General features: G+C 37.2%; 2 protein-coding genes across 4 annotated transcripts in view; both read right to left on the bottom strand.

Moving 5' to 3' along the window:
- Nucleotides 1–7,494, bottom strand: part of LOC117947026 (proteasomal ubiquitin receptor ADRM1-like) — a 12,894-nt gene extending 5,400 nt beyond the window's left edge. Inside the window, exons 1-9 of one of the 2 annotated variants that reach the window (XM_034875578.1) lie at nucleotides 7,410–7,494; nucleotides 6,747–6,974; nucleotides 6,547–6,663; nucleotides 5,700–5,823; nucleotides 5,492–5,578; nucleotides 5,301–5,400; nucleotides 3,720–3,952; nucleotides 2,557–2,714; nucleotides 2,198–2,300 (exon numbers count right to left, since the gene is read on the bottom strand). In XM_034875578.1, coding sequence (XP_034731469.1) covers nucleotides 2,198–2,300; nucleotides 2,557–2,714; nucleotides 3,720–3,952; nucleotides 5,301–5,400; nucleotides 5,492–5,578; nucleotides 5,700–5,823; nucleotides 6,547–6,663; nucleotides 6,747–6,956 — 1,132 coding nt within the window. In that variant the 5' untranslated portion in view covers nucleotides 6,957–6,974; nucleotides 7,410–7,494. The remainder of the gene's footprint in view (nucleotides 1–2,197; nucleotides 2,301–2,556; nucleotides 2,715–3,719; nucleotides 3,953–5,300; nucleotides 5,401–5,491; nucleotides 5,579–5,699; nucleotides 5,824–6,546; nucleotides 6,664–6,746; nucleotides 6,975–7,409) is intronic. The other variant, XM_034875579.1, reaches the window with a different exon arrangement.
- A 1,405-nt stretch (nucleotides 7,495–8,899) lies between these two features.
- Nucleotides 8,900–12,902, bottom strand: part of LOC117947020 (oxysterol-binding protein-related protein 2-like) — a 9,492-nt gene continuing 5,489 nt past the window's right edge. For both annotated transcript variants that reach the window (XM_034875569.1, XM_034875570.1), the window contains exons 12-14: nucleotides 11,878–12,001; nucleotides 11,662–11,752; nucleotides 8,900–10,140 (exon numbers count right to left, since the gene is read on the bottom strand). In XM_034875569.1, coding sequence (XP_034731460.1) covers nucleotides 10,038–10,140; nucleotides 11,662–11,752; nucleotides 11,878–12,001 — 318 coding nt within the window. In that variant the 3' untranslated portion in view covers nucleotides 8,900–10,037. The remainder of the gene's footprint in view (nucleotides 10,141–11,661; nucleotides 11,753–11,877; nucleotides 12,002–12,902) is intronic.

The following is a 12,902-nucleotide window of genomic DNA, read 5'->3' as shown; positions in this document are numbered from 1 at the left end:
AAGGGCCATACTATAGTTTGTAATTTAATATAAAATGTTCATAGTATAGTATGTCATGAAAATATAAAATGTATTTATATCATACAAATATTTAAAAAGTCATAGTGTAGTTTGTTATAATATATAAAAACCATAGTATAGTATGTCATGAAAAAGTCATAAACGAGAGAGAGTATAGTTTGTAATAGAATGTAAAAAGGTTATGGTATAATAGTATGTCAAAAAAATAAAAAGTCATACTAAGGTATGTCATAAACTATTAAAAAAGTCATGGTATGGTATGAAAAATCATAAAAAGTCATAGTATAGTATGTCATAAAAATATACAAAGGAAATAGTATTGTAATATGACATACAAAATAAAAAAGTCCCAATATAGTATGTCATTAAAAAGTCCTAGTATAATTTCATAGAAAAGTCATAAAAAGTCATAAAAAGGGCCATACTATAGTATGAAATATAATATAAAAAGGTTCATAGTATAGTATGTCATAAAAAATCAAAATCATAGCATAGTATGTCACAAAAAAGTCATAGTAGAGTATTCTGTGAAAAAGTTGTTAAAAACTCACAGTATATTATGTCCTAAAAATGTAAAAAAAAAAAGTCATAGTATAGTATGTCATAAAAATATAAAAGGACATAGTGTAGTATGACCTACAAAAAAAACTCATACAAATTCTTAGTATAGCATGTCTTAATAAAAGTCATAAAAAGGACCATACTATAGTATGTTATGTAATATAAAAAGTTCATAGTATAGTAGGTCATGAAAATATAAAATGTATGTATTTCATAAATTTTTTTAAAAAAAGTCATAGTATAGTATGTCATAAAAAAGTCATAATATAGTATGTCATAAAAATATAAAGAGTCATGGTATAGTATGTCGTTTAAAATGTTATAGTATGTCAAAATGTTAAAAATCATAGAATGTAGTATGTCATAATAGTCATAGTATAGCATGTCTCAAGAAAAGTCATAAAAGTCATAGTATAGTATGTCATGAAAAAGTCATAAAAGAGAGAGAGAGTATCATTTGTAATAGAATATAAAAAGGTCATAGTATAATAGTACGTCAAAAATATAAAAAGTCATGCTAAAGTATGACAATACATTTAAAAAAAGTCATGGTATGGTATGTCATGAAAAGTCATAAAACGTCATAGTATAGTATGTCATAAAAATATACAAAGGACATAGTATTGTAATATGACATACAAAATAAAAAAGTCCCAATATAGTATGTCATTAAAAAGTCCTAGTATAATGTCATTGAAGTCATAAAAAGTCATAGTATAGTATGTCTTAAGAAAAGTCATAAAAAGGGCCATACTATATTATATTATATAATATAAAAAGTTCACAGTATAGTATGTCATAAATTATCGAAATCATAGTATAGTATGTCATAAAAAAGTCATAGTGTAGTATGCTGTGAAAAAGTTATTAAAAAGTCACAGTATATTATGTCCTAAAAAGGTGAAAAAAAGTCATAGTATAGTATGTCATAAAAAGTCATAAAAGAGTGATATTATAGTTTATAATACAATATAAAAAAGTCATAGTATAGTCCGTCATAAAAAAGTCATAGTGTAGTATGACCTACAAAATACAAAAAATATAGAAAGTCATAAAAAAGATATAATAAGTCATAGTATAGTATGTCTTAAGAAACGTCATAAAAAGGGCCATATTATAGTATGTAATATAATATAAAAAGGTTCATAGTATAGTATGTCATAAAAAAGTCATAGTGTAGTATGTCATAAAAAGTCATAGTATTGTATTCTGTGAAAGAGTCACAGCATATTATGTCCTAAAAAGTCATAGTATAGTATGTCAGAAAAAGTCAAAAACGTGATAGTATTGTATGTCATAAAATCATACAAAATCATAGTATGTAGAGTATGTTGTCAAAAATAAAGTCATAGTATAGTGTGTCCTAACAATTTCATGAGAAAGTCAGAGTATGTGGAGTACGTCATAAAAATATAGAAACGGTCATAGTATAGCATGTCATTAAAATGTCATAGTATAGTATGTCATAAAAAGTCCAAATAGTCATAGTATAGTATGTCGTAACTAAAACCACAAAAAAAATCATAGTATATGAAGTCATAAAAATATATTTGGAAATGTTTTCTATGACATACTATGCGTTGACTTTTTTTTAGTTAGTTGACGTGACACTGACCTCCTTTGTTAGCTGCATCCACAGCTTCAGCAGGCAAACCGAACTGGTTCATGAGAGGCCCTAACTGGCCGGACGCCAGGGCGCTGCTGAACATGCTCATCGCCTGAGGAGGGACAAGCAAAATACAGTACGACAATATGAGAGAGAGAGAGAGAGAGAGTCACTCATAGTGACCAGAATAAAACATTCTATATACAGTACATCCATATTTCTTCAAATACGAAGCTGGTGTTCAATTGCAAACTGAGGAGACAAACAACATTTTGAATTTAAATATAAACTTTCTCAGAATTAAGGACGATTGCATTGAGTTACAGTCGGACTGTGGGCCACAGAGGGCGCTCTGCGGCACGCCTCACCTGTTGAAACTGAGGCGAGCTGAGCGTGTTACTGAGCTCCTCGGTGCTCTGAGGCAGGGACTCTCCGGACGGCAGGTAAGGCATCAACCTCTGCTGCACCTCAGCGTTGACAAGGATGGGAGCCATGATCTCAGGGGTCAGGACGCTGGCGAGGTCCACTGCAGGGAACAAACACCACAACTGACCAGTTAGTCTGAAAACATCCACATTGTCCTACAGCTGTACAATCTATCTGATGGCTTTCATGCCATTTAGACGAGAAGCAGAAATTTAAATGTTTAACTGTCTTTAACTAAAGTACTAGCCACTGATGCCTTTAACTGCAGTAGGAAAAACCACAGCTCTCAAGTAATGGAACTTTAATAAATTAACTTGTTTTGGAATTCATAAACATATCCAGCAGTGGAAGAAGTGCTTACACATTTTATGTCAGTAAAAGTACTAATACCACACTGGGAAAATACTCAAATAAAAGTCTTGTATTTTAAATCTTATATTGGGTGAAGTATGTAAGTATTAATTGCCAAATGTACTTTCATCAAAAGTAAAAGTAGTCATTTTCTAGTAAAATGTTCCCTGTCAGTGTTTTATGATGCTGGATGGATATTAGAAGTTTTGATTCACTATAAAGGCGAATGGTGACGTTTGTATTTTGTATTTTATTTAATAAGTAGTTTCACTGCATTAAGATAATGTCTATAAAAGGGGGTTTATTGTTATTATTTGCTAGCTTACTGTATATATAATTCCTATGCATTGTGTATGCTAGCCTTTACAATATTATTTATTCACAGCATTTGACCAGCATCAAATTTAGTATAATATTTAATCGGTGCATCTTTAGTATTCTCTAGTTTTAAATGTGAATCTCTGGGCAAGTTGAGGGTGATAAATGGTATCCATGAAACAGAATGTGTTGTACAGGTAAATGAAATTTAAAACAGCGGCAGATTGTAGTATTTTCAGGAGGTTCCTGCTTCTGCAACACATTACATTTACTATGCTTAAATTACACACTATTACAGAGACTGTTGCGTTCACAATGGTAATTATTTGCTGCATAGTTCCTTGTGGAATTACCCTAATTAGGCCTAATTATATATTGTCCCTCTGGTGGTTGATTCCAGTTTTTGTCTGAGTTGTGAGGCGCCCCGGTTGCTCACCTCCCTGTCCGCTGGCGGGCACGTTCATGGTGGCCAGGATGCTCTGCAGGTCTCTCAGCTGGATGGGCTGTGTGGGGTTGGCCGCCCCCGCTGCCACAGAGGACACAGCAGGGGTGGTGGCCGTGGGCGACGCCACTGTGGTGGCGGAGGGAGTGATGGGGGTGGTGGGCACCTGGGTGGAGCCGAGCCGACTGGCAGCAGAGGTGGAGGTGGGGGTGACAGCTGTGGACGGACTGAGAGGAGAGAGAAAAAGATCGCATGAAAGTTTTTAACATGAGACACTAATACACACCAACCTGTGTTATTGTATGTCATTACGTAAGGTTTTTCTGTGGTCGCACACCTTTTCCTTAGACCTACATAATCTGTGTGTGGAGAACAGTGAGCGTGACAGAAATAACAACCAGAGAACAAGTTCTTCCAGTCACTGATGCGGATTCGGATTTATTATTCTAACTAGAGCTGTTTAGATGATCAGCAGAAAGATAATCAGCAGCTATCATTTAAGTCATTTTTTAGCCAAATATGCTGACCATACTCTGGTTTTAGGCTGAATCTCATTTCTCTATCTTACCCCTTACGTTTTGCGCATCCACGTTAGTGGTGTCCCAATACTCTTTTTGAACGAGGGCAAGGGCTAAGACCCCCTGAAACCAAGTGAGGACTTGAGCTTTCTTGTAAACAAGGGCTGTTGCACAGCAAGCAACAATGGCTGCCGCATCAACCAGAGACTTGTAAATCAATGAACCAATTATCTGTTGCAGCCCTATTCTGATACTAGTTGAGGGACCCTAGGTAAGGGTAAGATGGAGAAATGGGATTCAGCCTAAGTCCCTCAACTAGTATCAGAGTGGGGCTGCAACAAAGAATTTGTTCATTGATTTAAAGAAACTTACCCGTATGTATAAGTCATTTTTTCAAACAGTAACACCAAACATTTCTTTGATTCAGCTTCTTAAATGTGATGATTTAAAGATATCTTTTGTCTCATATGAGAGAAAACTGCATATCTTTGAATTTTGGACAGTTGGTCAGACAGATCAAGAAACTTAGAGACGTCACCTTAGGCTTTAACATATGAAAAATAATCAGCAGATTAATTTTTAGTTGCAGCATTAGATGTGGCTGTGTGTGAAGGAACTGGAAATTGCTGTTTCACCATCAACTACTCAGTTTTTGAACAAAATAATTACACTTACTGAAACTTTTCTGGAGTTTTCAGCAGAAAGCTTTCCCCATTAGCTTAAAGCTAATATATACATACTACAAGTGGACCTTTTGTTAATATTTGTTTTTAAGCTATTTCCAAACTCAATAATCAACCTTCAACTGGTTTGAAATGGTCTATAAAGATGCTCAATCTTTGCTTATCATGTACTGACATTAAAACTTGATTTACATCTCCTTTGTGTGTTTGATCAGCATATAGTATAATAAAAATGTGACGCCACTAACAACCAAGTAGGCCAATAAATATAAGGTACATAGCCAGAAGCTGTTTTAGACAACAGAAACTGTAAAAAAAAAAAAGAAGAAAAAAAACAGTATTTCTTTCTTGGATGTTAAAGAGGAAAAAGATACCTTGTGGAGGAGTTACTGGCTGCGGGAACACTGCTGCTGCTGCTGCTGCTGCTGCCCAGGAGGTTGGCCAATCCTGGACCAGCAAGTGCCCCGAGACCACCTTGTATTCAAAAAGAAACAGCCACGTTATTCTCCTCCTGAGAGCATCAAACTGCACTTATCAAGATATTCTCCTCTTTGTAGGTACATACCGATCCCCCCCAGTCCAGTTGGTCCGATGAGCTGCATGAGCTGGTTGTGGCTCATGTTACCCAGAAGGCTCTGCAGACCGCCTTCCCCTTAGAAAAACAACAGGTGACATCCAGCATCAGGATTAAATTAAGTTTTTAGATGCTTTATGATGGCAATATTTTAGGTTCTTGCACATTACAGGAAAACAGTCATGTGAGCATCTGTTACCCCCCAGAGCAGACAGATCGTGCCCTCCGCTGCCGCCACTACCCAGAGTCCCCGGCATGGGAGGGTTGTTGAGATACTCGTTCACCTTACGGCAGTGCTCCTCATCCTTGTCACTCTTTGGCTCCTGAGAGCAGAAAAACAATTCTCAGACCAGGTTTCATCTGACTCACTGATGTTTACACTATGTTCATTCAGTAGTTTTTCTACATTAGGCATTGATATCATTGTGTATATAATGATATAATAGTAATAATCTTGTCTTTGTTGATTTGAATTGAAAATAAATTGGAAAGTTGCAAAGGTAGGTTAGACTGTAAATTTCATTAAATTAGGAAAAGCTACACAAACAGGAGTAAGTGGCACATTTGCTGGGGACTATTTTCAGCTGCGGATTAACACACGTTTGGTACTCTGGTGAATATTTACGGCAGCAGGAGAGTGTATGTGGGATTGACTGATAATAAACTACAATGCCCTCGTTGTGATGAATGCACATGTCACTCAACAGTGGGGCTCATTGATGTGTTTTTAATAGTTTTTTGACAACAATGGAGCTCTGTGGCACAGTCGGATAACCTCCATGAGGATTTGGCTACATAGGCACTACTTTGTTTTTGTTCTTTTCATAGATTTGTTAATAATAATAAAAAGTAAGACTATGACCAGCCTTATCTATTCCTTCATTTCTGAAAAAAGCATGCCACAAAACAACTTGCTATTAGCTTTTTTTCTTGTGTGAATGCATGAAATGGAAGTATCTGCAACAGTGTCATTGCCTGCATAATACAGGTTTATCTCTTGTACATTTACCTTCCTCATTGTGTCTTTTTAACAAATGCCTGCATACCTGCATCCAGAAGAAGAGTCTTTTGGAGCCAGCTTTGAACTTCAGCACATAGACTCGTCCGGTGGTGCACTGGTTCACCCGTTTGAACTCACAGTCATCGGGGAAGATGATCAGGTCCTAAATCAGGACATGAACATGGGTTAATGTTAAAAAGTCAAAGACAGGTGGAGCCTGTACAACATGCAGGAGGTGTCCCCTACATCATCCACGTTCCCGGTGGTGCGATCCTTCCAGCAGAGGTGGATGAGCGAGTCGTCGGTCTGCTGTATGTAAACCTGACCTTTGCGCTTGTCAGGGGTCACCGTGCTGCCCTTCATGGTCATCTTACCGGCCCGGAACTCCACCAGGTACTTGCTGGATGACCCGCGGGACCCAGACACCATGCTGGGGAACAAAGCTCCAGAAGCCATGATGAAGGGGACAGACTGCTGCAGGGGGGTACAAAGAGGAGGAAGGCCTCAGACAGGCCATATGAGGTCACAATAAATAACCATAAAGGTCATCAGAATCAGGTTTATCACCAAGTAGGTTTTCACATATCACTAATTATTATATAACCTATTGTGCAATTTGCACAATCCACAATTTTTACCAGATGATATAATAAAGACAGAAACAGTTTTGAAAGGGAAGTAGGACTGGAACAAAGCTGATCCCAGTGCTCCCATAATGAACCTGCTACTGGAGCAGTAGCCATGGATGACTCTGCATCCTGCAGTAACCTGGCTGCTTTCAGCTCAGCGTGGTCACCACGGAGCTGCAGTTTTACATTCCACACACGGGAAATTAAAACACACCTGGTTTTGTTGTATCAAATTATTCTATATACATACAGAGAAAGAAAAAAATATGTTTATACTTACATTTACTCACTGAAATACCGTTCAGCCGGAGAACAGGCAAACGCGGTGAAGATGCTCGTGATTGGCTAGCTGGCGCCGGGGGTTTACTGTGATTGGTCCAACCGTACGTCAATAATGAGGGCTTTAAACCTCCATGCGAATGTTCGGTAGAGATAACACACATTGGCCGTTAATGTAACTAATAGCTTTATAAATGGTTTAAATATTAAGTACGTTATGAATCAGTTAGAAGCTATTACCAATCCTCTATACTGGCAACCAGTTTTAAGCATTTTAGAAATTGTGTATAGTTGGATTGCACCTTATTTGCACCTGCTATCTTAGACTGCTGTGTACTCTTGCAGTCTTTGTATCTGCCCTCTTCTAACTTCTAATAGTCTAGATTTTTTCACAAGAACTCAAAGATTAGAAACAAAGGTCAGAAAAAAAAATGTTTCAGGTTCTTTTCTTTCAAATCCTATAAATCATCTTTGACCTGTTATTTGGGGACCAATGGTATAAAATAACAAGATGATTGAAATGACTGTTCAAACGACGACACGATAGTCCTTTCAACAGTGCATCATTTATTTCTCAAATATGCCACGTATGCATACGTTTGTGTCTAGGTAACAGTATGAGGAAAAACTAAACAAAACAATAGATCAATACAATCTATACATTTTCAAATGTATGCTAGACGAAACAAGAGGGTAAAGAGTGTGAGAACCATCAGAGCGAAACTGCAGGCCTCACAAAGTGCTTTAAATTCAGAGTAAATTCGAGAGCATCTACATGATGTAGAATATATTTTCACTGTACAATATGTGCATTGGACTGTGAGTGTTCAAATGTGCGTGTTCATGCAATGTTAGTGCCTTGAAATACAAAGGAACATGTACTAACATCTGCTGTGTATATGGAGGTGTTCTAACATCAGCACACAACATTCATTACCGGCTGTCTCTGTAGTGTCTGAAGCACACATTGGCTACAAGCTAAAGAGGAGTTAAGTGTTTTATTGTCGTTCTTCACATTTCACGAGGGCAGATCGGATGGATCGGTTTGCATAGGTTTATGATGGCTACAGTTCTGTCTTTTGATGCTGCCGCTGTGTCCGAAAACAGCTTTCGTTGATGGAAGAATGTCTCTGGGCATCAAATTGGAACCTCTGGAGATAGTCAAGTTACTTGTCCACATGTGAAGACCATATATAATCAGGAGGCGGTATGCAGCAGCTCTCTCTTTCAGAGGTTTTCGAACGGTGCCGCGGAAGGAGAGATGTGGGCCGCAATTTGCCTCAAACTTCCCGGAGTCAGAACTCGGTCAAATATGTATATATATATATATATATATATATATATAACACAAATTTTAGATTTGCCGCGCCTTGCACTTCCCGGAGATGTCATTATCTCGCAAGCAAACGTCCAAAGATCCGCTTCGAAATCGTAAAAATGACTAACGCTTCTTTTAATGCAAGAATATTCCTGAGAATCAGCATGTTTTTAACGTTGCTTCAGTAACAAAGTCATCCAGTTGTAGTTGTCTGAATATTTTATGGGTACATCGCAAACAGGAACTGCTAATAGCTAATTCGGTTTTAATGGCGCCAATTTGCAAAATGAACAAATACAAGAAACAAAAACACAGCTAACTAACTGGCTCTATGGCAACGTTATATTTACTGTTTACAGTTAATTTGTCTAAAGTAAGACAAAGAATAGGAGTCACAAAATCCATTAATATGAACTTTTCATTAATATTGTTTGGACTGGGTGGCTCAGAATATCCCATCAACAGGTTTCTCATAGTGTCAGAATTTAAACCAAGACGCGCTTTAACATTTTATGTGAAGCCATTTACAGTATTAAACTTAGTGCAGAAAAGGTTTTTATGGCTTTAACTTGTGTAAATAATCATCTTGGTGGAAATGCATGCACCAATTATTATACACATTATCTATGTTACAGCCGACGATAACGTGATGTACCAACAATGTATTTACCTTGAAGGTAAACATGGTTATAAGCAGCTTTCATCTCTACTCTATTCACAGAAAATGTATCACACGTGACAATTTAGGGATGTTAACAGCTAACGAAAATACACATCTAATATATAGTTATATATATATATATATAAAAAGTAGCAGATGTGTTTAAATAACCCCTGATATTTAAATGCCACTGGACAAGAAGTACGTCTATAGGTAAGATTAGGGTTGGGCACCTGAACTAAAACTGAGAATATATGTTCTAGAAGTCTGAGCTTTCTGTCCTGCACCACACCCACACACACACACTCACACACAGAAGTTTAAAAACCCTCGACAGGTGAGCAACATATCTGGGGACTATTATTGTCATGATTAGGGCATATAAAGATGGAAGATGTTTATGTCAACATTTACAAATAAGTAAACTCTATAATTCTCCTTTATATCCCATTTCTCCTGTGGAACCAAGTGCACAGTCAGTATTCATCTGATAAACTGTTCTGATAACATTCTGATATCAGCTTTTTATGGATTCAAGCAAAGGACACAGTACCAGTGAGCGTCACAATGACACAAAATTGAAGATGCTGAGAAATAAAGTGAATCCTATCAGCGAGGAGGAGATCTTCCACTGAGCACCTCCTCCAATGTCAATAAATGTTGGGACAGTCAGTGTAATTCCTATCAAAGTATCCACCTGTGTACAGCCAGTCCTCGGCTCCTGTGTGAGGGTTTGTTCCCAGCTGAAACCACCTGGAGAGACATAAAATATGCAGCATTTATTTTTTAAAGCTTTTAGTGAGTAACTTTTGGATATGAATGAATGTCTGTTACATTCAAGCCATTGCCACAAAACTCCCCTTATTTCTCAGTATGGCTATGTTTAAAAACTAGTGTCTTCCGGCAACTTTCACGTGCAGAAACTCGAGTGAAGATAATCACCAGTTGTCATCGGGTCAAATTTGACCCCTTTTCAAAAAGTTTCTACTTAAGAAAATTGTTGTTTTTTGGTTCCCTACAACGTTCCTCACAAGTTAAATAAATAATGAGTTCTTTCAATGAATTTGTGTGTTTTTTGTCAATTTTATAGCATTTGGGGGGGAAAAAATAATTGATAAAAGAACTTGAGCTTTAAAAATTTGGGGGAAAAAAACAAAAAGTTCTAAAGGCTCAGAGAAAGTCAACAAAGATTTAAAAAGTGACAAAAACAATCAGGGGAAAGAGACAAGCTTCAAAGAAGACAACCAAAACTTTGATTAAAAAGGTTTTTCATTTGAAATTTTGCCTCAGAAAAACTAAAATGTGTGAGTCGGCTGGAAGACAACATGAGGGTTAAATCCTCCTTGGCCACTAGCAACTGCGTGAAGGAGGTGAGCAATCACAGAAGGCTTGAATCATTTATTATAGATAATTATGTATTTAACATCCAGGGAGTAGGAGACACTCATGAGCTTTTAGACATAATGACGTAACTTTGGACAAAAGTGACTTGAAAAGACATTCACAGAAGGAAAAACAAAAAACGTATCTATTATTGAGAAGGCATTTTTCTTACATAAGTCTTTCATAAACGTGCTTATCTTTTACTTGATTTAACGTTTTTAACCCAGTGAAGTATAATCGAACAACAAGCTGTTTAGGGGCTTTCAGACTGAAATCAGCTTGTTGGGTTTAAAGGTTTCAGTGACACAAATAAAAAAGATCCAGTTTGAGGAACAGAATCAAGCGTGCAAAGGCTTATCAGACGACAAAACACTAAACGGTTTGTACTACTGATAAGACAAGATTTATCAATTATGGTAAGTTATCACAACGGCAACTAATTCCTCTTTTGTGACACCTACTGTGATGTGAACAGAAATACAGCATTTTACGACTTCATGATACACAGAAATCTACTAGGAATATATATATGTTGTATCCAGCTTTATGTTGACACAGAAATGACATACAGATAGGAAGGTGGTTGTGGATACAGGGATAACAACATATAGAATATTAAAATAGAGAGATCCGCTTCTAAAGAGTGGTATATGTGTTTACAATAGTGTGTGTGTGTGTGTATGATCCTATTTGTGTTAATGCATGAATGTTATTTGTTGTGAGCTGCAGCCTTTAAATTATACAAACTTATTACTCAGTCCGACACATTAGGATTGCCGTTGTGACTTTTAAATTGTTATTTAAAAGTAGGCCATCGTGTTAAATTGGCATCAGATTTATGTAATGATGTGCACATGAAAAGACAATTCAAAATTTGTAACCAACTCTCACCTGGTGGACCACTCCTCTTCATCCACGGAGCGTTCCCTGCGTGAGGCCCTTTGTTTCTCCTCTAACCGCTCCTTCTCTGTACTCGCTAAGTCTATAAAAAACACAAAACACGAATGAAGGAGCCATTACAGAATCAGGAGGGTCCTGCTAATGCAGCCATGTGTGGAAGGGACAGTTTGGGCTTCTCTCTGCATGTTTTCGTGAGGTTGGTGTTACCCATGTCTCCAATCTCCATGGCTCTGATGTCGGGCCTCAGCCGGCAGTCTGTTGGAGCCAGTAGTCTCTCCATGCCGGGCTCCAGCTCGTTTAGTGACATGGCAAAGCTGGTGAAGTTATACATCTACACAGAAGGAAACAGAGATTAGACATCTTTGTTATTTAAAAATGTGCCTTCCATTAATGTATATGTGACTGCAAATAAAATTAAATCAATACCCACTCTTGATGAAAGGGTTAGTTAGGTCAAATTATAAAAAAAAAAAGATTCTCATTTACCTCTAGAGGTATCAAGCCATGCTGATAGTTAGATAATACTGATTTATTTGTCCAGGTTTGAGATATCTCTAGGTCTCTGCCTCCACCCCAACAGAATGAAGATGAATTTTGTTTGCATTGTTCACAAGATGAAAAAAAGATTCACATTCTTGATAAATGACGATTCTTTCCAGAATCTATGTTGTTATTATTATTATTATTTAGGTTATTCCACTTTGTCGGATGAACTATTTTTTCAAAAAGAAAATTCCCTTCAGTGAAAACTGTAGCCGTGCATAAACGAAAAATAGTGAAGAAGTAGACTGCAAGCTAATAAACATGGACACATGTTATGGGCAAGGGATCACACTTAGCATGTTTGTCAGGCCTCAACGATATACACCAGTTTTTGGTAACAAACAAACAAACGCCTTGCTTACAAGAAAAGTCCACAAAATAGCTTTAAAAAAGGCTAATTTCCACTTTATGCGTTTTTTTAACATTAATATGAGTTCCCCATGCCTGCCTATAATCCCCCTGTGGCTAGAAATGGTGATAGGTGTAAACCGAGCCCCGGGTATCCTGCTCTGCCTTTGAGAAAATATAGGCTCAGATGGGCCAATCTGGAATCTTGGAATCTTATAAGGTCATAAGGGGCAAGGTTACCTCCCCTTTCTCTGCTCGGCCCGCCAAGAGAATTTGGCCCACCCATGAGAGAGAGAGACATCATGGCTTTCAAACAAGCAACGTGACAGTTAGTCAAGGTC

Source organism: Etheostoma cragini, chromosome 7, assembly GCF_013103735.1.
Source record: "Etheostoma cragini isolate CJK2018 chromosome 7, CSU_Ecrag_1.0, whole genome shotgun sequence".
Lineage (NCBI taxonomy): Eukaryota > Metazoa > Chordata > Actinopteri > Perciformes > Percidae > Etheostoma > Etheostoma cragini.
Note: the sequence above shows the minus strand (reverse complement) of the source record. Positions and strands in the feature narration are given on the sequence as shown.